Genomic DNA, 26,271 nt, shown 5'->3' on the forward strand with positions numbered 1-26,271 from the left:
GAGGTGGTTGCCTTCAAGAAGAGTGTCTCTTACATAGGGCCTGTCAGTTTTTTTTTCACTTTCTATCTGGTCCCCCTCTCAGACCCACTTTCAACTAAAGGAACAGGACAGAGCAGAGCAATGGGAGTCATTCACATGCCAGCCTCTCCCAAAGAAATGTTTAATGCTTTACAACTGGTGGGTGGAGTGGGAGATATGCTATTGACAAACTACCATGCAGCTCAACAGTCTCAGAAGAAATGCCAGTGAGTGACTAGAGATTTATGGTATGTCTACAGTGCAGCTACCAGTATATGTCCCCAGTATGTGCTAGCTTTGCTCAAGCTAGTGCAATAAAATAGGTGACATGGATAGAATCATAGAACACTAGACCTGGAAGGGTCCTCGAGAAATCCTCAAATCCAGTCCCTTACCCTTAGAGCAGGCCCAAGCACCATTTAGATCATCCCTGATGGATGTCTGTTTAACCTGCTCTTAAATATCTCTAGTAATAGAGATTCCACAACCTCACTAGGCAACGTATTCTAGTGTTTAACCACCTTGACAGTTAGGAAGTTTTTCCTAATGTCCAGCCTAAACCTCCCTTGCTGCAGTTTAAGCCCATTGCTTCTTGTCCTAGCTGCAGAGACCAAGGAGAATAATTTTTCTCCCTCCTCGTGACACCTTTTAAGATACTTGAAAACTGCTATCATGCCCCTCCCGCCCCAGTCTTCCTCCTTTTCAAACTAAACAAGCCCAGTTCTTTCAGTCTTCCTTCCGTAGATCATATTTTCTAGACTTTTTAATCATTCTTGTTGCTCTTCTCTGGACCCTCTCCAATTTCTCCACATCTTTCTTAAAATGTGGTGCCCAGAACTGGACATACTACTTCAACTGAGGTCTAATCAGCGCAGAGTAGAGTGGAAGAATGTCATCTTGTGTCTTGCTCACAAAACTCCTGTTTTGATGCAGAATCATGTGGGTTGTTTTTTTTTTTTGTGCAATAGTATCACATTGTTGGCTCTCATTTAGCTTGTGGTCCGCTATGACCCCTAGATCCCATTCTGCAGTACTCCTTCCTACAGTCACTTCCCATTCTGTATGTGTGAAACTGATTGTTCCTTCCTAAGTGGAGTATTTTGCATTTGTCCTCATTAAACTTCATCCTACTCTCCTCAAACCATTTCTCTACTTTGTCCAGATCATTTTGAATTTTGACCCTATCCCCCAAAGCATTTGCAGATAATACCAATCTGGAAGGGGTTGCAAACTTAAGTGTATTCTATGCCCTCATCAAAATTGTTGAAGATATTGAACAGAACTGATCCCAAAACAGACCCCTACAGAACCCCACTTGTTACATCCTTCCATCATGATTGTGAACCATTAATAACTACTCTGAGTGGTTATCCAGCAAGTTATGCACTCACTTTATAGTAGCCCATCTGAGTTGTGTTTACCTAGTTTATCAAGTTCATGTGAGACTGTATCAAATCCCTTACTAAAATCTTCTCCCTTACCCATAAGACTCAATATTCTATGAAAGAAAGCGATCAGATTTTGACATGATTTGTTCTTTACAAATCCATCCTGGCTGTCACCTATCACTTTATTTTCTTCGAGATATTTGCAGATGAATTCCTTAATAAATTCCTGATTTTACTTGCTCCATTATCTTCCCTGGCACAGAAGTTAAACTTGTCTGTAGTTTCCTGAGTTCTTATTTCCCTTTAATAGATGGGCACTATATTTGCCCTTTTCCTGTCTTCCATGATTTTTCAAGGATGATAGGTAAAGGCTCAGATACCTCCTCTGTCAGCTCGTGTATTCTAGGATGCATTTCAGCAGGCCCTGGTGACTTGCAGACATCTAACTTTTCTAAGTAATGTTTAACTTTTATCTAAATCTACCCTATTTCTACTAGCATTCACTGTTAGGCATTCCTTCATCAGATGTCTTGAAGACTGAAACAAAGACATTAAGCACCTCTACCATTTCCTCTTACTCTTTCTCCCTCGTCACTGAGCAATGGGCCTACCCTGCCGTTGGTCTTCCTCTTGCTTCAATATATTTATAGAATGTTGTCTTGTTACCCTTTGTCTCTTGCTCGTTTGAGCTTGTTTTGCACCTTTGCTTTTCTAATCTTGCCCCTGCATACCTGTTCGCTTATTCATCCTTTGTAATTTGACCAACTTTCCACTTTTTAGGACTCCATTTCGATGTGGCATAAGTTAGCCACCTGAGTTTGGACTGAAGGGAGCCAGGTAGACTTAGCAGGATGAGAGCAGTTACTCTCCAGCCACTGTCTATGCCACAACATTCACATTATTTCTAGAAGGTGAAGTTGTTGTGCTAGGCTGGGAGGCTCAATTCCACCAGCTGGGTAGACATACCAAAATAGTCTGCACAGTTCATTTAAACTAGTATAATGTTGTTGCATTTATCCATGATTTTACCTTTAGTTGCCTCCTAGTTCCCCCCCTTCCCACAACATACAGGACACTGAATGGAGGCTTAGGGAGAAAATGGGGGTAAAAGGTGATAACCTATGCCAACCCTTATACTGGAAAAAGTAAATACAGAGCATGTCCCTACTTAGGCAAAATTTCTCCTCCATGCCTATTGTACGACTGTATCCTGCACTCATTGATTTGGCTCCATGGGGAAGAGGGTGTGGAATCTCATGAACAACACTTACTGCTCTAACTTCCACTTGCACCCTAGATAGTAGCATGTTTCTCCAGAGAATGCCCAATTCATCCTCACCATTATCTGCAGCTGTAATATAGAGGAGACTGTTGGCCTATGGCTTGAAGAAAGACACTGATCTTCTCTCCCCTAGGTTAATATCGGGGGGAAAAAAATCTTTGCAGAATTCCAACTCCTGGCTAAAGTAATTCATAACTACTTCACTCAAGTGTGTGCATCTTGTGTATTTGCCTGTTATCCAGAGTGGGTCAGCATCTGCCATTGTTGCACACTCAACAGGTTGAAAACCATTTTGCATAAAATCTTCATTACTCAAAACCTTGACTAGTTTTAGTTCAAAATAATGTGAAAAACTGGTGTAAAGTGATTCTGGCTGCATCTATACACTGAGGAGATGAACTTAATTTGGAAACAGACATTTTGCCAAAGCTCTCATCAGGTTATTGAAAGTAAACAAGCTTGCCTTGCTTAAAGGAAAGCTTTAGAAGTTAATGCAGAGCCAGGATTGATTTGGAAAAGCATTAAATAGTTCTGTCTCAGACTCTGGAACCTCTGGTAAATCATTTAGTATGTGCTTCAGGTCATATCCCTGTAAAATAGGGGTACAGGCAGTCCCCGGATTACATACAAGATAGGGATTGTAGGTTTGTTCTTAAGTTGAATTTGTACGTAAGTTGGAACTGGCGTCCAGATTCAGCCACTGCTGAAACTGATCAGCGGCTGACTACAGGAAGCTGGAGGCAGAGTTGCTCTGCCCTGGGCTCCCTGGAATTAGCCGCTGATCAGTTTCAGCAGCAGCTGAATCTGGATGCCTAGGACAGAGCAGCTGGGGCGCTGCTGGGTTGGTCCAGTAGCGCCGAGTAGCAGCGCTGAGTGACCAACCCGGCAGTGCCCCAACTGCTCTACCACAGGTGTTGGCGAGAAAAGCCTGGTTTGCTGGGGGTTGGTGGGGGGGGGGGTGCACTAGCTGTGCCCCCCCTCCCCCAGCAGACCAGGGAGAAGTGGGCGGCGGGACCACCAAGATGCGCCGCGGTCCCGCTGCCTGCATCCTCCATGGCTTTGCTCCGTGTCTCCCTGGTCTGCTGGGAGATGCGGAGCAGCTTTTCTCGCTCCGGAGGATGCGGGCGGCGGGCCCGCGGCGCATCTGGGCAGTCCCACTGCCCGCGCCCTCCGGGGCGAGAAAAGCCCTGTTCGTAAGTACAGATCCGACATAAGTCGGATCCGCGTAACCCGGGGACTGCCTGTAATAGTGAGGGTGGTGGTAAAAGCCTGAAGCACTTGAATAGCTTACCAAGGACACCCTTAGTTAAATACTATTCTGATTTGAAAGTGTTACACTCTTCGTATTTACTAATATAAATCACTGAAGAGGTTCAGGTCAGAACCAGGTACCTAGCTTCAGCTGGAGCAGCTCTGACAGATGCAATATATAAACCATGTCCAATCCTTAGCCAGCAGAAGGAAAGCCCTGTCTTGATCGAGAACAGAAGGACTGTTGGGCTACATCTATACTGCAAAGCTATTTAAGGATACTGGAGTATCCCAAAATAGCTATCCAACATTTTAACAGCAAACCCATTATTTTGGGCTTGCTATTCCAATGTCCCTGTAAACCTCATTCCAGAGGAGTGATTTTTCAGAATAGCAGGTTATTTTGCAATTTATAAAAGCTATTTAATAAGATGCAATTTGTGTAGCTCAAATTGCATATTTCAAACTACAGTGCAGTGTAGACATTGCCTTGGAGTAATAGCCACTACTGGTCAGGCATTCCATTTTCAGACCCTCAGATAAGAACACTAACCCTATTTTCTAGTGATTTTAGAATAAAGGCATCAAAGCAATTCAACGTTTATTAAGATTTTTATATTCTTGTGCCAATGCAAACAATATGCAATTAAGATTTCTTGGTGATTCTGAAGGCACCTTGAAATAAGATGAAGCAATGGTAAAAATCACTCTGCCTTTGGCAGCATCCCCTTCATTTAAAAACATGCCACCACCCCAGCAGCCTGGCTGTTAAATGTTAGAACAGCAGCAGACACTGCCCTAAGTTATTATTAGACTCTGAATTATTATACTTATTGGTTAGTGTTGGGATGCACCCAATTCACCATACCCACACACACACGTGAAAAACATTTCTATTAATAATAGAAATTTACAGAGGCAAAGAAAGAAAAATGCTGCTTGATAAGTCAGATTGAAGGATATTTACTTTGTATATCTTGACATCAATTTTGTTAAAGCTTTAATATTAATTTTTAAATCAATGTTAACTCTGATCCCTTCATAACTGCCTGCAACTGAAACTTTAAGCATTTTTTATTTAAACCTGTAATTCTGCACAGTGAATTTAAAAACTGGTTTTAAAAGGTTTAAACAGTTGTCAGTTACAAACTGGAATTCAGCCAAGCCTCATAGTAATCTCTGATTTAACAAGACATCTGCACTTTGTATTTTCCAAGGTTCTGCTTACGTATCTCTGCATGGATAAGACAAAAAACCCACATGCCTGAAGTTCTGCATTTCCTTCATTCTGGATAGCATTAAATTGTGCTAGGTTATTTTTTTCCAGCAGGCTGAGTGAATTTTTACTCTAGCTATTGAACATATCAGGAAAAAGAGACCTAGCAGTCCAAGTGGCCTAGAAAAACTGCAGTCCAAATCCATACCACTGTTCTATCAATTGAAGAAAGGGGTGCATAATGCATCACAGAAGCTTTAAGAAACAGATCCTGAACTATTGGCTGTTAGTGGGCTTTCAGTGTCCTTACATAAAACCTTAGGCTGCATTTAGACTGGCATGACTTGGTGCAAATACGTTTAACAGAAAAGTTTTTCCGTTAAGTATTTGCGCAAGAGCGCGTCTACACTGGCACGGATGCTTTTGCACAAAATACATCTTTTGCGCAAAAGCATCCATGCCAGCGTAGGCGCTCTCTTGCGCAAGAAAGCTCCAATAGCCATTTTAGCCATCGGGCTTTCTTGCGCAAGAAATTAACTTGGCTATCTACACTGGCCCTCTTGGGCAAGAATACTTGTGCAAGAGGGCTTATCCCTGAGCGGGAGCGTCAGAGTATTTGCGCAAGAACCACTGATTTTTGTACAGTACAAAGTCAGTGTTCTTGCGCAAATACGGCCAGTGTAGACCGGCAGCAAAATTTTGCATAAAAGCAGCCGCTTTTGCGCAAAATCTTGCCAGTCTAGATGCAGTCTTAGATAAAAGCAATATACGTTGCTGGGTGTGCAATAAGGATGTTAAGGACTAGTCACCTAGTTGACTATCCAATAAGCAAATGCTTATCAGACACTTATGTTAACTAATCGCTTTCACCACCCACCCTTTTGTGCCTCTATCAGAAATAGGTAGCAAAGGAGGGGGGACAGGAAGGGGTACTTCAAAGCAGCAGTGCTGCATGGGGTATGGACTTCGTGTGGCACTGCCACTTTGAAATGCCATGGCAGTGTTTCAAAGGAGCAGTGCCACCCAGCAGATCCCAGGCTCTGTGCAGCATGACCCCTTTGAAACACGGTAGTGCTGTATGGAGCCCAGGGCCAGCTGGGGACTCCCTAGCTGACCCCAGGGCATTTCCACAGAACCGGCGATCAGCTGGGGAGTCCCCTGCTGATCTCAGGCTCTATGCAGGTGCTTCTGCTTTCAAATGCACAAGAGCCCCTGCTGGAGACTCCTATGCATTTCAAAGCTGGCCTACTGCATTCAGCCCAGGGCCAGCCGGAAATCTCACTGACTCTGGGCTCCATGCGGGTGCTTTTGCTTTGAAATGCACCAGAGCCCCGGGGTTCACGTCAAAGTGCGTGGAGCCCGGAGTCAGTGGGACTTCCTGCCAGCTTTGAAATGCACAAGAGCCCCCAGTGGGGCTCTTGTACATTTCCAAGGGGAAAGTGGAAGTGCCTATTGACTAGTCCAGTGGTGCACAACCTTTTTTCAACCATGACCTCCATGGCAGGGCCTGGCTGCTGGCGGCCACGCAGCGCTTAGATCCGGGCAGCCAGAGGCTGGGCCTGGCTGTTGGTAGACATCTGCTACTCCCTTGGGGGTGGCAACCCACAGCTTGCGCACCACTGGACTAGTCAATCTATATTTAACATCCTTAGCATGTAAATGACTGATCTAATAAGGAACAGAACTCAGATGTGCTCTAACGGCTAACTTATAGCTCTTGTAGGGCTCCGCTTAAGAGGATGGGAGCTACTCCATTATGTTAATAAAAATTAAAAAAAAATCAAGTTCTCATTGTTACAAAGGGGCAATGTAAGAAATAAGAAACCTGAGCAGAAATTAAAGGAAGTTCAACAGAAACCCTTCAATCATTTCTACTACATATTAGAATTAAATGTATAGAAAATAGATCATGGAAATAACTACTGTATTCTGGATTTTCAGTGTCCAAAAGCCAGAATAGCTTTACATCTTGGGCTTTAAAATTCTACTCGGTAGTTAGGCTTGGAAGGATTTGATTGAATAAATGTCCATGCATGATGAAAATCACTGACATGCAAACTGACAGAATTTCCAGTGATAACTAATATACAGATAAGCAGTATTTTTCTTTCTTGGCTTGAGAACTTTAGTGTACAGACTCAGTTTCAGACCCTGGGGTCACATGAGGAGTGTTAAATGGTCCCTGGGGGTAGGAACCCAGCAAGGTTGTATAGGATATTCTTGGTGCATTTTGACATATCAGGTTCATTGTGTTTGAACAGTTCATATGTTCTTTAAAATTTCACTGTCTACTGTCTTTAAATAATTATATGCTCTCTCCCTAATTTCCTGCAATTGAAAATTGAAGGATTAAAAAAATTCTTAAACATCTTACCTGTTGAAATTATGAAAAAAGTAGTTTTGTCAAGCTTAACTATACTACTCAAAGATGACAAACCAAAGTGGATACTGTCCTTTTAGTAGCAGTTAATTTCACAGTGGCTGAGGGTAGTATAATGTGGCCATATCATTCTACCCCCATTCTGCTGGGTGGGAGGGAAAAATGGTAAACAGAAGAGGCGAAAGCTATGGCTTTCAGACTACCAGCAAACTATGCATAAAAGCAATGAGGTTACTTCCCTGGAATAGTCGTTTTTTGGGAATAGGTGGGCCTGTTATGTTCACAGCCCATTTCTACATGGTAAAAAATGGTTTTAGGAAAGTTACAAGGCAAGGAGAATAGAGCTGAGAATGGTGGGTTTTAAACTTTATCCCTACCAATTCATTTAACCTGCATTAGAAGTAAGGATTTCTGCACTAGCTAACAATGCTTTAGTGTGAACAGGGATTTTTAATTGGCTAGAAGCATGAACACCATTAGTAATGAAACATTTTTTCCATCTAGGTATTTAGTTTTGTTAGTGGTGTGTTTAAAAAAAAAAAAAATACAAAATGACAAATCCAAGAAACACCAGCCAGGCAGAGACTCTTGACCAGTTTATGAAACTTTGCTCTTATTTTACGAGATTAGATAGGTTTCAATTACAATGAGTGGTTAGGGCAGGACTGAAATAGGACTCACAGGAAAAGAAGAGACTGGCTCAAAGTAGAGATGCATGATTCATACAGGACCACTGGAAAAATAATTGTCCCCACAACTGTTTAAAACTCTTTATGATGAAGCTAGTGAAAGAATTGCTCCAGTTTGCTACAATGTTGATCTAAAATTTAGCTCTATCAACAAGTTCTATTTGCCTTCAGCGAGTTCTGGAAATGTTTTCTTCAAATAGGAAGTGAAAGCCAACTATACAGTGCTCATCATCCACCAAGAGTCCAGGATTTCCTTACTATACCTGCCACATCTATAGCTATCCCATCAATCTAATGTGCATTGGGTCTCTCAGAGGCTCATAAATCAAGTAAACATAGATTTGGCTTTGATGTTTACACAAGACTTCCAGGCCAAGACACCACTGTAAGAGTAACTTTGTTCTTCTGTTCTTTCAGCATGGGAATTAGCTCAGAGTTGCTCATTCCTACAGCAGTTACTCCATTCACTGCCACTATTTCATCTCCGCACCTAATAAAGGAAGAGGAAACTGTTGTCAGGATACAACCCAAACTCCCATTATCAGTCTTACAGAGACACATAGTGACCCTGAATGATCAAGGTCCCATTATGCAAGGCAACATACAAACACGAGACAGTACTTCAGCGTTTACAATCCAGATCAATGGGACACAAAGGGGGGAGGTGTAAGGGCAAGGATGGCTTGCAAAGCTCATGTTAGTGCCATCCTTTGCGGTGGAGAGGTTGGGAGGGGATTAGTGTAACAGATCTAGGAAGCCAGAGGGGACAGGAGAAGAGGCTTAAGTCAAGTGAATGAGGGAAGGGTGGTTAGAGTTCAAGAAAAGAGTCTGTCAGCCCAGAGGAAGACAATCTAGAGAGGAAAACTGTAAAAGGCAGAGATGGGCATGGATGGTATAATCTGTCCAAAGGTCCCTGCTGCAGCTGCTTGTTTAGTAAATAGCTGATGGGGAAGTGCTCATGTGCTTCATAGAGAGTGTGGTCATGCTGGCAGTTTGAATTTGCTTTACAGGCAGATACTGGAGGACACATCCAAACTACCTCATAAAAGGTCCTACTAACAGTTTACAAATCAGTCAGGATGACAACCCCTAGTTAAAACAGCTGCCTTGGAAACAGATCAGTAAAATTAATGCTAAGAAAGAAGAGATGATATCCAGAGAATGGTAGGTCCCGTTGACAAGACACTAATTTAATATCAGAACATAACTGCCAAATAACTGAAAAGTCCTTAGTTGGATTAGTGTCTGTACCATTCACAAACACAGTCCCCTCTAGAATGGTGCGAGATCTCTGCTCTGACAGTATCTCTGGCAGAGGAGCTAAAAGGGCAACACTGACATCTTCTCTGGAAGGAGCCAGCAAGCAGTATATGTTCCTAACTAGAGAGGAAGATACTGTAAAGGGAGTTTCCCAGGGAAAGGCAACTATAGAAGTTAAAGAAGGGAGAGATTAAGCCATGCAGCCTGTTTCAGAGCCAGTAGTTTTCCTAATGCGCCAACCACATTAGTTTTAAACACCCCAATCAACAGGGATGTTTAAATACCAGGCCCTTGAGAGATTATTCACAACTTAATAAGGCTCATTGTCCAGAAGTTTCTCCTGATATTAATCTTAAATATCCCCTTAATTTCATCCAGTTAATGTTAGTTATACCATAATTGCCTCTTGTAGTAAATTAATTCCTTTTCCATTTGGTTATTACACCCTTCACAGAGATGGAGAAAAAAGTATTAACTCACTTATAAATCACTTGTAAGCAGGGCTTGACGAACGGCAGCAAAAGCTGCTTGCCAGCCCTGCACTGCGCACATGCAAGACCCGCATTGCGCGTGTGCGCGCTGCAAATGAACGGGGCACCTGGCTGAAATCTACTCGCCACGGGTGAGTAGATTCAATACTTTGTCAAGCCCTGCTTGTAAGCTTACTCTTCTATCCTAATTGTAGAAATAAAGACAACTGGTTGTGTGGTCATTGGTAAGAGCTGGGATGAAAAGGAACTTGGCTAAATCACTAAACTTCAGTCAGGCTAGTTAAAAAAAAGCTCAATAAAATTACACAGACTACATTTAAACTCAGTACTTCTGGAATGGATATAAATAATGAAAGAAACATTATACATACTTTAGTCTTCTATCACGGAAGGCAGGTGTTCCAGGCACTATAGTTTTAATGAAAAATGGCTGGTTTCCTTTGCCTTCTTCAAAGCCTCCAACAATGCTGAATCCCCAGCTTTCTGAGTTAGTTTTATGAAGGACAATATCTTGACAGCAGTGGAGGTAACTGGAAAACAAGCACTGTCACAGAAGTGGCACACATGATTTGTTCTTAAGCACTTATTTTCCACCTAGAATTGCTTGTTTAAAAATCTTCATTGTTCCTTGTGATGTGGGAGGTCTCAGATAACTTGTAACTTTTGCTATACTACCTGCATCCATCAGGGGACAAAGTCTTATCCCACCACAAGCATAAGTAGACTGCAGTCAAGGTTATTAAGGGGTTACACCTTACAGAATTTTTTTTTAATACAAAAAGTAATTGCAAGAAGTATTGCTGGGCTCTTATAATTAACCTGCAGTCAAGTTTCTGGTTTCAAACATGTATTGTGGGGACTTAGTACAACAGCTGCATTTAGCAGCCAGAGATCACAGATGGAAAGCAAACATTACGGTGGTTAGGCAAAGCAACCTTTCTTCTATTAAATGATCCAAACAATCGTATCAGAGTTTGTTTGTGAAGGGTTTTTCATGCAGGACTTATCACATTTTGGAGTATACCTGCTCAGTTTCTAATGTTTGATGTAATATCATATCCCAAGACTAGGTCTGCTTGCCAGACTTCTTCAAAAGATGACACAAAACTAGTAGCATTTGCTCCTGGAGTATACTGCTCTTAACAGCAAGGGAGAGTCCAGTGACCTATACTAGATATCCAAAAGGAGTGGATGGAGTGCACCAATACTGGGAGAGCAAACATAGCAGCCATAAATCAGCACTCAACAATAATCAGAAGGCATGTAATTAACTCTGGCACTCATTACCACAGAGGCAAAGAATGAAGAAGGTTTAGACATTTATATGGACAATAAAAATGCCCCCAGTTATGTTAAGAGGGGATAACAATCAACACGGGATAGCAAACCTTCTGCTTCAGAACATAAGCCATCTATTAACTGCTTGGTAGGGTAAAACTAGTCCAATGATGCAGTGTTGGTGTCTTACATCCCCATCTGCAGCATCTGATACTGGCTACTGTCAGCCATAAAAAGCTAGGCAATAGACCAGATGGCCATCCATCTGGTCCTGTAGAGTAATTCTTGTGTTTTTAATAGCTCATACACAGCTTTGAACATCAGAAAGAATCTGTTATTGTGAGGAGAAGACTAGTTAGGACACCTGGGATATTTCCTACTCTAACTTCCACCCAGGCAGCTTACTGGAGACAAGACAGAGCCCTGTCATAGAAAAGGCTACCCTTCTGGCAATGCAGTGTGGCAATGTCAGCACAGGACAAATACAAAGGTGTAGAATACAACCAAAATGAGCTAGCCAACAAACTACATTTGACACAAACAATAAGCCACAAGTGCAAATGTAACAGAGTGGAAACTGTAAGCACTGTGGACAGAAGTGTTGAAAGTTAGAGTTGGTCTTGCTTGGAGCAGGGGACTGGATAAGCTGACCTGAGGTCTTTTCTTATCCTCATCTTTTATTATTAGGACTGAATATGCCAGTAAGGCTTCCAGCATTCCTTCTTCGTACTCTGCTCTTCCACTACCAAACTACTCTAACAACAAATATTTAGCTTTCTTCAACAAAACAAGAGCTATCTTCTGGATTAAATATTTACTGGGGGGAGGAGGAGGAACAGACCGTGTTCTAGTAGTAAGCTTCTGATTTTCACACTGCGTTTCAAAACACAGCTCTCAGGGACTGTTTCAAAAAGGCTACATATAGTGATGGCTCAAACATTTCCTAGAAGAAGTTAAAAACTAAAAACCAAACCAAACTGAGCAGTGTATAAAAGTCAGCATGGCAAAAAGCCTGAACACCTACATTTAGCTGAAGAGGGCAATGAGAAACTCAGCATTGATCTGCAATAAGTTTGTTTTTCCTCAGTGGTTTAGTAAAATTATAAAACACACAGCCAACTAGTCATTATTAACCACCACTTTGGGCAACTGGGGAAATTAGTAAGGAACCTCAAGGAATGAATTACCATCATATATATTGTTTGGAACAAATTATGTAAACATTGGCAGACCACAAAATGAAACATACCCGCCACGTGCCCCTCAGACCATATCCTAAAAACTTCACCCCCTGAAAGCATGTCTGCAGTCTGTTGTGTAATATTCTGTATTCAGAAGATGCCAGAATTCAGTTCAGAGCAACAGACTCATAACACACTAGAAATGGAAGGGAACTCGAGAGAACATTGAGTCCAATCCCCTGCCCTCACAGCAGGACCAACCACTGTCTAGATCACCCCTGATATGTGTCTGTCTAACCTGCTCTTAAATATCTCCAGTGATGGAGATTCCACAACCTACCCTAGGCAATTTATTCCAATATTTGACCACCCTGACAGGAAGTTTTTCCTGATGGCCAACCTAAACATCCCTTGCTGCAATTTAATCCCATTGCTTCTTGTTCTATCCTCAGAGGCCAAGGAGAACAATTTTTCTACCTCCTCCTTGTGACACCCTTTTAGATACTTGAAAACTGCTATCATGTCCCCTCTCAGTCTTTATTCTTTACAAACTAAACAAGCCCAATTCTTTCAGTCTTCCCTCATAGCTCATGTTTTCTAGACCTTTTAATAATTCTTGTTGCTCTTCTCTGGACCCTCTCCATTTTCTCCACATCTTTCTTCAAATGTGGTGCCCTGAACTGGACACAATACTCCAATTGAGGCCTAATCAGCGCAGAGTAGAGCAGAAGAATGACTTCTCGTGTCCTGCTCACAACACTCCCGTTAATGCATCCCAGAATCATGTTTGCTTTTTTTGCAACAGTGTCACACTGTTCACTCATACAGGCAGTCCCCGGGTTACGTACAAGATAGGGACTGTAGGTTTGTTCTTAAGTTGAATCTGTATGTAAGTCAGAACTGGCGTCCAGATTCAGACACTGCTGAAACTGACCGCCAGTTCTGACTTACATACAGAATCAACTTAAGAACCCCAGGCGTCCCCAAGTCAGCTGCTGCTGAAACTGATCAGCAGCTGATTCCAGGAAGCCCGGGGCAGAGCAACTCTGCCTCGGGCTTCCTGTAGTCAGCGCTGGTCAGTTTCAGCAGAAGCTGACTTGGGGACGCCTGGGGCAGAGCAGCTGGGGTGCTACTGGACCAACCCAGCAGCACCCCATCTGCTCTGCCCCAGACGTCCTGATTCAGCCGCTGCTGAAACTGACCAGCAGCGGCTGAATCAGGACCTGGGGCAGAGCAGCTGGGGTGCTGCCGGGTTGGTCCAGTAGTGCCCACGGGCGCTGCAGGATCAATCGGCAGCGCCCCAGCTGCTCTGCCCCAGAGTCCAAAACAAAAGCCTGGTCTGCTGGGGGGGGGGGGAGCACACTAGCTGCGCCCCCCCCCCAGCAGACCAGGGACACGGGGAGCGCAGCGGGGTGCCGCGCCTCTGAGGCTTTGCTCTGGCAAAGCCTCAGAGGCGAGGGACCCCGCCACGGCTGCGGCTTCAGTCTGGGTGCCTGTGGTCTGCTGGGGACTGCCTGTATTTACTTTGTCATCCACTATTATCCCTAAATCCCTTTCTGCAGTACCCCTTCCTAGACAATCACTTCCCATTCTGTATGTGTGAAACTGATTGTTCCTTCCTAAGTGAAGTACTTTGCATTTGTCCTTATTAAACTTCATCCTGTTTACCTCAGACCATTTCTCTAGTTTGTCCAGATTATAGAATCTGATTACTCTCCAGCCACTGCTTCAGTGCTGGAAGGGTACTTCTGACATCATGGCTTTTCATGTCAGTGGGAAATGCTGCATAGGGTCCTGTGAGGATGTATACAGCCATCACTACTTTTTAAAATGAGAACACAACTTTATGATCTTAAAGTTGGCGAATTTAATCATAACTTGGCTCAAGATCTCAGCCAATTAGGGTAAGTGAAACCAAACATTGAATATGTGTCAAGCAAGGTACTTCGTGGATACTAGCTCTGAGGCCTATACTTAAAACAAAAGCAGATGACTAGTACCCTAGGAGGCTGACATAATCAAAATGGAATTTTGGAAAGCAGAGTCTGTACAACTAGGAAATCTTTAGAAAGAACACTCTTCACCTTCCCCAGCATTTGTGATGAGATGTAAAAAACTTTTGCTCTGTAGTCACAATACACCTGCCCAAGAGTGACCCCTATAAGGAAACCCTAAGTGCACTAAATGGCATAGAGATTTAGGGGTTGAATCCCAGCTTCCTACATCAACATGAGTTAATCAGGTACAGCTGAGACTAGCTAGTCTCAGAACTTTAGGTTACTTTCAAGAGACAGGCCAAGATTCTATGTGCAAGAAGCCCAGAGACATAGTTCTCTAGAGACATAAGAGCTGCCCTCTGAGGTTTGTTGTTTGGGGGTTACAAACTGATAAACTGCACATGGGAAGGTAGCCACAGGCTTTGCCAATTTGATTCCTTTGGTCACACGAGAAAAGCCTGTAAATAAATCCAAACCCTTAGCAAAGCTTTTGTTTAACCTGAACCTCATGTAATCTCCCTGTCTAGTCACTCAAGCCATAGCCTACATCTCTTCTCAGGATGGAACTCACTCCAAATTGTCCTTTAACCGAGACCAGTAAAGAGGAGCATCTGCTATCTCTTTCCAGAAATGAAAAGCTGAAATGTTCAAACCTTAAAAATGCTCTGCCACATGGAATACAGTAGCAACACAATTCCCACTACTGTTGGTACTAGCAACATATAGTAAAGTCTACCTTCTAATGTATTGTAGCAAGGAAATTCAGAATTTGGCATTCTTTTCCTAGGATTAAAAATTACACAGCTGAGATGAGGTTAAGACTTTGCTTGCTTTGAAGCAAAGCAATGAGATTAGTTGCTAAAAGGCAGTAGTCCTGACTTCTGTTAAGTAGCATAGAACATGATGCTTTAGGGAGGATTGTTTGCAGTGCATGTGTCACAATTCAAATGCAAGCTGTGTAATAAAACACCTTCTCTCCTCCTCCCCCTCAAATAAATACATTCTTGCTTTTGTTCTCAACTTCTGTGACATATTCAATGTGAGAAAATGTTCAGTGAACTGTCAGATACCTAAAGTCTGACCATATTGAAAAGAGGTGAGGTTCAGAAATACTGAAGAGCAATGCAAGTTTATTAATTTATTTGTTTTACTGAGAACATACTGACAACTTATGGTCTATTTTACTTTTGTTAAAAGGGCTTGTCACCAAATTTGACTTGGTTCAGGGTCAGCCAGTGATTCATTTTGCTTAAATGTCAGATAAGGTAGAAAACCTGAATCCCTAGCAATACTAAGGATAGAAAATTGACCAAACAAACTTACCTAGGTAATCCAAGCCATGTGATCCAAAGGGGTGACCAACTGAATCCATGTTCCCTGATATCTGAGAGTGGGTCTGTGGATTCTGGTACCCTCTCTGGTAAAAGGATTTCCAAGGCTTTCAAGACTACAGTGTGGGAAGCTGCATTGGATTTCAGAGCTGAAACAGCTTCATAGTAGTTTAGTTGAGTCAAATCGATGCCATTTATACTCAAAAGCACATCTCCTGCAGATTATATAAAAAAAAAATTATCATGGCCACAGAGATTTATCCTTTTGTAACAGACAACTTCTGACCTTGGGGTGTCACCCAGGACTTAGTGCTTCAAACTTCATTAATGTTTAATGCCAACTTTCACTTACAAAACCACTAAAACCATTCACTGAGTTCATTCATGAAATTATAAAAAGAGAAACTGGGTCTGGAAAGCTGCCTTACCTCTCTTGATCCTGCCATCCCTGAAGAGGCATCCAATAGGTTGCACGCTAGTAACATAAATAGGAAGTTTGTTTTTATTGTCCCTTCCACCTCCAATAGTTATTCCCAAAGATTCCTTTAGGTCCTTTTTTATTGCAACTGTCTTTTCCTGGCTGAGATATCCCTGAGGTAGATCCTACAAAGAAATGGCAATGATTATATGGATTACTAACACAACAGAATTTAGAAAGTCCATAATTAGGGTAGAAGACAGAACTCTATAATTTCACTGCTGGTGAAAGATAGCACATTAACAGCATCTGAAGAGTGAAGCTGTTTGTTCAGCCTCAAATAGCAAAGGCAGCGGAAGTGATAAACCATATTCTGAAGGCAATTCAAACTTGACTCAGAGGGGTTGCTGCCAGGTATCTGAGGTATCTGTCTGTCTACATGTCCATCTAATCCTTTTTCTGTATTGAGGCTTCATATGATGAGTTTCTTTCCTCTTCCTGGTGAAGAAACTACACACTCATTTCACACAGGTCAAACATATAAAAGAGGTTACTCACCTTGTGCACTGGTGTTCTTCGAGATGGGTGTCCCTGTGGGTGCTCCATTGTAGGTGTCTCGATGCCCCTGTGCTTATAATAATTTTTTAGCAGCAGTACCCTGGGTGCAGATATGCATGTGTGGTGCCACTCGTGCCATAGCGAGCGTGCCAAAGCACGCATGTGACATCAACAGTCCCCCGTTCCTTCTCTACTGCAGAGAGACGTTAAGACTGCAAAGCAGAGGGGGGAAGGGAGGGCCATGGAGTACCCATAGAGACATGCATCTCAAAGAACACCAGTTACTGCACAAGGTGAGTAACCTCTTTTTTTCCTTCTTTGAGGAGTGTCCCTGTGGGTGCGCCACTGTTGGTGACTATGGAGCAGTACTCGTGAGAATTTGGAAGGAGGGGCTTCAGATCTGTATTGTGAATGGCAGATAGAACTGCCACTACAAATTTAGTGTGTTGAGAGGCAAACCTATCTATGGCATCGTGTTTTGTGAAAGTATGTACTGAAGCTCGCGTTGCGGCCCTACGAATGTCAGTGTTAGGGACATTCTGCAGGAAAGCTGTAGAGATAGCTATTGCTCTGGTGGAGTGAGCTGGTGGATTTGATCTGGGAGCGGTACTTTGTTGATTGAGAAACACATCTTGATGCAACTGACTATCCATTTAGAAAGTCGTTTGGAAATGGCTTCACCTTTGGAGCGATCTGCTATGGCAGGGGTGAGCAATAATTTTTGACGGGAGGCCATTCCAAGATTCTGGAAAGTAGTCAAGGGCCGCACTCTTCCATGATATTCATGGAGGAGGTGCGGGGGGTCTGGGATGGAGGTTGGGTGCAGAAGGAAGCTTGGGGTAAGGGATTGTGGTGCAGGAGGAACAGTGGGGTCTGGGAACGAGTTTGGGTGAAGGATGCAGTTGTAACCTAAGGCAGGGGACTGGAGTGCAGGAGTTTGTGTTGTAACCTAAGGTAGGAGAGAATTGTGATCTGGGGCAGGAGATTGAGGTGCCAGATCTGGGAGGAGGTGTATGGGTGCAGCAGGGGGGCAGAAGGTTTGAGCATGTGGAGAGACGGGACAGAGGGCTCAGGAAGAAAGGGGCTGGGGTGCCAGAGGCAGGCTCTGGCCAGGAGACTTACCAGCCAGCAGCCCTATCAGCCTACCTGCCTGCAGAGCTAAATGCTTGCAGAGTTTTAAAAGTTTCTCAGCCTGCCTGTCTGCCCCACAACTCCACAGCTGTGTGTGTGTATAATAACTGAGTTGGAAGGGAGGGAGGTGTGTTGTTTCGTATGCTTCCCGTTAGTCAAACAGGCAGCTCCCATTGGCCAGAAAGCTGGTCAATGGAATTGTGCTGGGGGCAGGAGTTACACCTGAAGCCTTCCCCCTTCTCCTCTGGGCTCACAGTTTTTAAAGAGAGTGGTGTGGAGGGCTGCAGGGCAAGCAAGAGAGCCAGTGGCTAGGTGGGCCAGATTCGGCCCATAGGCCATATTTTTCCCATGCCTGTGCTATGGATAGAAACAGTCTAGGAGAACGTCTAAATTGCTTTGATCTTTCTAGGTAGAAGGCAATTGCGTTACAGACATATAAAGGATGGGAAAGTGGAGTCTGCCAGATGATCCTAGCTGGGTCCCAGATGGCCTCATTTATGGGGAGGGCTGTCTTGGATAAGGTGGAGGCATGAAGGTTATCTGTGAGTTTATGCTTGACTTTAAGAACTTCCACTAGGAAGCTGTCCAGTGAATCCATAACCCTTCTGAATAAGTCCTGGAAGGACCTGAAGAAGTCATTCCCAGATGGTGATGTTGGGGGCATGATTGACTTGTCAGGAGAGGATGAAAACAGGCAAGCTGAGGGAAGAGTATCCTGTTCTTGGATCTTCTCCATATCTTCTATGTCAGACCTCCTTGATACTGGAGGTTTGGAGCCACTGGCTGTAGTTTGTGCTGTGCTGCAGCTTGAGATACTGCCATCTGGGCTCTAAAAGGGGCCCAAGGATCCCATCCTTGACAAGACCGGGGAAAAGGTATGGGCAAGAACCAGGAAAAGGGCTGCCACATCTATCCTTGGTTTTGTTGCTGTTGTTGAAGTTGAGAGAACAGTTTGGGAGAAGAGTGGCATGGAGAGAAGGAAATCTCTTCATCATCTTCATCCTCACTAGAAAAGGGTGGCAGGCCTGCTTGGTCCCTCAAACGTAGGAGTGGTGTCAGCGCTGAAGAGGGCGTCCTGTTACTGATGCAATCGCCAGCTCTTGCTGCATAGTCAAGGAGCACAGTTGTGGGAATAACGGTACCAACAGTGCTGTCATCTCGGTATGTGTGGTGTGGGTATGGAGGCATTATCCGCCCGAGCTGTCATTGTCAGTGGTACCAGAGATGTCTCAGTATGTAGCCCCGGTGCTGTCTTAGATTGGGGTCTGTACCGAAGAATCTAAGTGGCCCTTAGTTCCGGTGCCAATGCTATGGTACCAATGGAGCAAAGGCAGTCTTTTTAGGTTTTGAAGCTGAAACCGCAGGATGTGCTTCCTTGACTAGCACCACAACCTTGGACTTATCCACGCCCAGAAGCTGCCCATCTCCTGAAGCCTGTGCCATCAGTACCAAGGATGACTTCTGTTGAAGGGATACCTTTCTTGTAGCCTTCCAGTGGTAGGAGAGGACGTATGCTTCCTCTGACATCTTCTTGGCTGGAGGCTCTTGCAATACCATTGTCCCTTGGTCCAAAACTGCTGTAGGAGACATTTTGCGGTGGAGAGGCTTGCAATACTGGTTCAGACACTGGCCTGTCTTCTCCATCATGAGAAGTTTGAGCTCCAAGTGTCTGTCCTTTAGGGACCTGGAGGAGAGCTTCTTACAACGATGGCATTTTTGTGGGGAATGATCCTGCCCCAGACAACTGATGCACTGAGCATGCCTATCGAACATAGGGATGAACAGCCTGCAAGTAAGGCATCTCTTAAATCCAGATGAGTCTGGCATAAGTAACAACAAACTGAGAAAACAGGGAGTTAAAAAAACAAACAACAACTTTTAAGAAAATAGGAAGGAAGGCACCGAAATTATACAAAGGGCTAATTAGGAAGAATTACTCTAACAGCAATCTTATTTGTATAAAGAACTGGAGCCCTGCTGGGTTCTGACCAAGCCTGAGGCAGCTGAGAAGGAACTGGAGATGGTTGACTATGCATGTGCAGTGGCATGCTCACTAGCAGTGTGAGCAGCACCACGCGTGCATGTTGGCACCCAAGGTATTGCTGCTAAGAAGTTGTGATTATAAGCGCAGAGGTGCAGAAACACCCACAGGGACATTCCTCAAAAAAGAACAGGTGTTACCAACTTTTTATCTTTTGAAATTCTGTTGAGATGGATGTGAACCAGTGACACAGAGTAAAAAGGCATTTCCAAATCTATTTACAAAGGCTGAGCTATCCAATCTCATACATGTTTTAGATCAGAGCTTGTTACTACCATATCCCTGTTTAGAATGATCACATTCCCTATTTCTGTTTTAATAAGCCCAGTATACAGTAGAAACTCAAGAGTTATGAACTGGTCAACTATACATCTCTTTTGGAACCGGAACTAAATAATCAGGAAGCAGCAAAGACAAAAAAGCAGTACAGTACAGTGTACTCTCTATTTTTTTATATCCACGTGTGGAATGAATTTTGTTATGTGCACCAATATGGAGGTGATGTGTTGCAACACATCACTTCCATAATGGTGCATATAACAAAATTCATTCTTCACATGGATAAACTGGGGTGGTGCCAAGGGGTTCAGAGTGTGGGAAGGGGCCCAGGATTGGGAGGGATAAAAAAAAAGATTTAACGCGGTAAGGAAACTGTTTCTGTGCTTGTTTCATTTAAATAGTAAAAAATAAAATTGTCAGGCATGTAGAAGAACATAATTTGTTGGACAAAAGTCAACATGGTTTCTGTAAAGGGAAATCATGTCTTACTAATCTAGTAGGCTATGTCTACACTGGCGGGTTCTTGCGCCAGAAATATGCAAATGAGGCTAAGCGTGGAATATCGCCAAGCCTCATTTGCATATCTAATGAGCTGCCATTTTTGCAGAAGAGGCTCTTGCACCAGAAGGAGCTGTCTACACTGCCTCTTCTGGCGCAAGAAAAACCCTCTTGCGCAATGCCGTTATTCCTGAAAATAATCAGCGTGGCAGCATTGCGCAAGGGGGTTTTTCTTGCGCAAGGGGCAGTGTAGACGCTCCTTCAGGCACAAGAGCCTCTTCTGCAAAATGGCGGCTCATTAGATATGCAAATAAGGCTTGGCGATAGTCCACGCTTAACCTCATTTGCATATTTCGGCGCAAGAACCCGCCAGTGTAGACATAGCCTTAGAGTTCTTTGAAGGGATTAACAAACATGAAGACAAGGGGGATCCAGTAGATATAGTATACTTAGATTTTCAGAAAGCCTTTGACAAGGTCCCTCACCAAAGGCTCTTGTGTAAATTACATTGTCATGGGATAAGAGGGAAGGTCCTTTCATGGACTGAGAACTGGTTAAAAGACAGGAAACAAAGGGTAGGAATAAATGGTAAATTTTCAGAATGGAGAGGGGTAACTAGTGGTGTCCCCCAAGGGTCAGTCCTAGGACCAATCCTGTTCAACTTATTCATAAATGATCTGGAGAAAGGGGTAAGCCAGTGGTCTCCAACCTTTTTACACCCAAGTTCACTTTTTAAATCTCAGTACAGGCAAAGAACTACCGCCCCTCCCCTTCCTTGAAGCCCCGCCCTCTCTATTCTCCTCCTGTCCATCAGTTGCTATCCTCAGCCCTTACTTACACACTCTGATAAACAGTTTATTTTTAAATTATGCGATACATAAAATTAAAATCAGGTGTTAATAGTTATGAAATAAATGGTCTGTTTTTTATTCATGCTATTTAAATCGAAAATGAAGCATTTATAATTATACATTTTGTGGGGACAGAGTTCTGCGGCTAGGGGCAGGGGAGAGAGAGCAGGGTGCTGGGAGGGCAGAGGACAGGGTTTTGCAGCAGGGGACAGAGCGCCAGTGCGGACAAAGTTCGGGGAGTGGGGACGAGGGAGTGGGGACAGAGTTCGGGGAGTGGGGACAGGAGTGGGGACAGCGTTCTGTGGCTGGGGAGTGGGGTGCCAGCTGAAGAGTGCTGTCCGGCCAGCTGGAGGAGGAGGCTGCCTCGCACTCCAGCTGATCGGTGGCTTCCGTTGTGCACCAGCCCATGTGGAGCATGATGCACCCGGGCTGAGCGCCATGGCCAGCTGGCCGGGCAGCCGCTTCTGTTCCCGCCTGCCAGCTGTCCTGCGCTCAGCCCAGGAAGCTTGCTCCAGCACAGCTGGAGCTAGGTGCAGCCTCCCTGGGCTGAGCGCAGGGAACAGAAGCAGCTACCCAGGGCGCTCAACCAGGGTGCACCACGCTCCACAAGGGCTGGTGTACAGGGGAAGCTGCCTGGCCAGCTGGCTGTGGGTTCAGTCCGGAGGAGGCTGCCCCGCGCTCCAGCTGATCGGCGGCTTCCCTTGTGCACCAGCCCACGTGGAGCGTGGTGCACCCTGGCTGAGCGCCAGGGCCAGCTGGCCGGGCAGCCCAGGGAGGCTGCACCTAGCTCCAGCTGTGCTGGAGCAAGCTTCCCGGGTTGAGCGCAAGGCAGCCGGATGGGCGGGAACAGAAGCGGCTGCCCGGCCAGCTGGCCATGGCGCTCAGCCCGGGTGCACCACGTTCTACGTGGACTGGTGCACAAGGGAAGCCGCCGATCAGCTGGAGCGCGGGGCAGCCTCCTCCAGACTGAACCTACAGCCAGCTGGCTGGGGTTTTTCAGCCCTCCCAACCTCCCACCATTCCTCGCATCTACTCACCGCTGGTGTTGTTCCGTGAGTAGTTGCTCCTCAAATGAGGAAATCTAATGTAAAGGTACTGTGCATGCGTGCAGTTCAGAGAGGGCTCAAGAGCTACTCTGAGAGCCTCTGAGAGCGACCGGTAGATCGCGAGCTACCAGTTGGTGACCACAGGGGTAAGCAGCGAGGTGGTAAAGTTTGCGGATGATACTAAATTGTTTAAGATAAAGACAGAAGCAGACTGTGAAGAACTTCAAAAAGATCTCACCGAACTGAGTGATTGGGCAACAAAATGGCAAATGAAATGGAACGTGGACAAGTGTAAAAGAATGCATGTTGGAAAAAATAACCCCAACTACATACAGTATGATGGGGACTAATTTGGCTACCACAAATCAGGAAAGAGATCTTGGAGTTATTGTGGATAGTTATCTGAAAACTTCCACACAGTGTGCAGCGGCAGTCAAAAAGGCAAATAGGGTGTTAGGAATTAAGAAAGGGATAGAAAATAAGACACAGAATATCTTACTGCCCCTGTATAAAACTATGGTACGCCCACATCTTGAATACTGTGTAAAGATGTGGTCTCCTCACCTCAAAAAAGATATTTTGGCCTTAGAAAGGGTTCAGAAAAGGGCAACTAAAATGATTAGGGGTTTGGAACGGGTCCCATATGAAGAGAGGCTAAAGCGACTGGGACTTTTCAGTTTAGAAAAGAGGAGACTGAGGGGGGATATGATAGGTATATAAAATCATGGGTGGTGTGGAGAGGGTGAATAAAAAAAAAGTTATTTATTAGTTCCCATAAGAGAGGAACTAGAGGACACCAAATGAAGTTAATGGGTAGCAGGTTTAAAAGTAATAAAAGAAAGTTCTTCTTCACATAGCGCATAGTCAACCTGTAGAACTCCTTGCCAGAGGAGGCTGTGAAGGCTAGGACTATAACAGAGTTTAAAGAGAAGCTAGATAACTTCATGAAGCTTAGGTCCGTAAAAGGCTTTTAGCCAGGGGTAGGAATGGTGTCCCTGGCCTCTGTTTGTCAAAGGCTGGAGATGGATGGCACGAGACAAATTGCTTGATCATTGTCCACCCCCCGGGGCACCTGGCGCTGGCCACTGTCGGCAGACAGGCTACTGGGCTAGATGGACCTTTAGTCTGACTCAGTACAGCCATTCTTATGTTCTTATTTTGTAAATTAAGATGGCTAAAAGCAGTGTTTTTCTTCTGCATAAAGTTTCAAGCCTGTATTAAGTGAATGTTCAGTTGCAAACATTTGAAAGATCATAACGTTTTGTTCATAATTATATAAAACCTCCATTCCGAAGGTATTCATAACTCTATGCCCTCAGGCCCAGAAAGAAAGAAGGCAATCAGCAATGCAAGGTACAGAGTATGAAGAGGAGGAGAAACTTATTCCTGAAAATATCCAGCATCACTGCATGGGATGAAAGGAGAGTTTATAATGACTCAAATGGCTTATTTATTTTCAATGAGAATCTAAGGGTGCAATTTCTCAAAACAGCTCAGCATTGTCTTAACACTTCTCTACTTAAAGTCAGCTGCAAAACTCTTAGGGTACATCTACACTTGCTCCCTAGTTCAAGCTAGGGATGCAAATGTAGGCGACCGAAATTGCTAATGAAGCGGGGATTTAAATATCCCGCGCTTCATTAGCATGATCTCACCGGCGCATTACTCCACTCAACAGCTGATTCGAACCAGGAAGTGTGTGCCGGGACGCGTTAGTTCGAACGAAGGGGTTTGGTTTGAACTAACGCGTCCTGGCGCGCACTTCCTGGTGCAGAATTAGTGCTTATGAAAATCTCAGCCCTAAGCTTCATGAAATATTAGCATCTCTCGTTCTATATATCTTAAGAGCAGTGAACTCCAACCTTTTTTACACCCAAGATTACTTTTTAAAAGTCAGGACAAGCCAAGATCTACCCCATCCCTTCCCCAAGACCCCACCCCTTCTTTGAGGCCCTGCCCTCTATATTTCCCTCCTCTCCATCATTTGCAGTTCCCAGCCCTTACTCACTCTCACTGGACTGAGACAGGTGCGGGCTCTGGGGTGGGAATGAGGGATTTGGGTGTGGAAAGGGGTGAGAGGTGCAAGCTCTGGGAGGGGATTTGGGTGCAAGAGGAAATGGAGAAGGGGTTGCTAGCTCAGGGAGGAGAATGTTAGGGTCAGGTGGAGGGTTGGGGTGCTGAGCAAGCCACAGGCTTGAGGTGGGGGTGCAGGAGTTTGGTTTGGGATGTATGAGGGGCTCAGGGCGGGGGGGGGGGGAGGTTGGGTGTATGATGGGCTCCACAAGTTTGCAGTGTGTTGGTTGGTGCAGGAGTATTGTGGCAGAAGACTGGGGATGCGGGGGTGCAGGAGTTTGGGGATATGAGGGGCTCAGGGCAGGGGGTTCAGATGTATAATGGGCTCAGCGTTGGGGTCTGTGGGAGGTGCAGGAGAGTTATGATGCTGCAGCCAGATGGGGGCTTGACCCCAATTGGGGGCTTGTTGGCCAGGCTTCATTTTTAAATAAAATATTATGTCCACCACAAAATGTTTCAGCATTGTCTTAATTTATGGGAGGGGCATGGAACATGTTTTGGGTGAGGGGCCATTGACCCACAGAAATATCAGTCAGAGACCACACAAGTGAGATGCAAAAGAACTCCTCCTCCAAACCTCCCCAAGTTCACTGATGTGACCCTGAGACACCTCACTCCCCTGGCACTCCAGCCCCATGGGGGGTGGAGGGTAGGCAGGACTGAAGTTTAAGGCCTCAGGCCAGATTAACTCTTCTGCTGTTCCAGGGTTAGTGGATTTTGTGGGCCCCTCTAAACTTTGAGGTGGGGCCAAAAAAGAGGGATCCAATGTGCAAGACAAGGCTGCCTGTGCGTGGGACAGAGATGGGAGGTGCAGAATCTGGGTGGAAAGTAGAATACAGGAGCAAGCTAGGGGTAGGTGTCTGGCCACAAGGGAGGGAGCGGGTACAGCAGCAGGGTCTTGGTGAGTGTCTGGCCTGGGGCCAGGGAGCTGGTAGAATGTTTGGCCAGGGAAGAGGGGGCAGAGGCAGTTCGGCCGGTACCTGGGGGTCTCCAGGGATGAGGATCTCTGGGGCAGGATCGGTGGGCAGTGCTGGAGGAAGCGCATATGCGGCTCTTTTAAAAAATCCAGCCGCTCTGGATCCTGCACTGCCATCTTAACAGCCCCTCCTCCCCCCAACACTTTCTTGTCTTCCCTTCCTTCCCCGTGCTGCCTTCCTTCCTTCCTGTGGTGTGAGGGGTAAGTCCTGAGGGCTTCGCACCAGATCCCGCTTCTCAGGAAGCGCGAGCTGCTCCTCCCTTTCCCACAACAGCACATGTGCTTTCTGAGGGGGCAGATCTGGCATGGAGCCTCAGAACTCCCTCTCCCTGCCCCATGCTGCAGGAATCCAGAGCTAGCTCCATTTTTGCTGGAGGCAGGAGGCTGAAGTGCCAGCACAGGCTCCTCATTGGGGGTGGGGGAACACCTCCTCATGACTGACTGTTCGTGCCCCAGCGATCAGAGGTGGGTGGGGTCAAATAGAAAAAGGGTGTTAGGGGAGGGCATGGTGGAGTTATCGGGAAAGAAGATATTGGCATCGGCTGTAGCGGTCAGAGGTTGAAGGGTCAAAGAGCAAGGGGCACAGGTTCAAAGGGTGTTAGGCACTGAGGAGCAAGGGGCTGGGTTGGGACTATGGG

The 26,271-nt window shown here is 45.0% G+C and overlaps 1 protein-coding gene across 9 annotated transcripts in view; it reads right to left on the reverse strand.

The window, feature by feature from the left end:
• Positions 1-7,737: 7,737 nt before the first annotated feature.
• LOC102448049 (ligand of Numb protein X 2-like) overlaps positions 7,738-26,271 on the reverse strand; it is a 54,222-nt gene continuing 35,688 nt past the window's right edge. For all 9 annotated transcript variants that reach the window (XM_075940864.1, XM_075940861.1, XM_075940859.1 and 6 more), the window contains 4 exons: positions 16,191-16,365; positions 15,755-15,977; positions 10,347-10,505; positions 7,738-8,714 (listed from right to left, as the gene is read on the reverse strand). In XM_075940864.1, the coding sequence (XP_075796979.1) occupies positions 8,579-8,714; positions 10,347-10,505; positions 15,755-15,977; positions 16,191-16,365 (693 nt within the window). In that variant the 3' untranslated portion in view covers positions 7,738-8,578. The remainder of the gene's footprint in view (positions 8,715-10,346; positions 10,506-15,754; positions 15,978-16,190; positions 16,366-26,271) is intronic.

Source organism: Pelodiscus sinensis, chromosome 13 (assembly GCF_049634645.1).
Source record: "Pelodiscus sinensis isolate JC-2024 chromosome 13, ASM4963464v1, whole genome shotgun sequence".
In the NCBI taxonomy this organism is placed as follows: Eukaryota; Metazoa; Chordata; order Testudines; family Trionychidae; genus Pelodiscus; species Pelodiscus sinensis.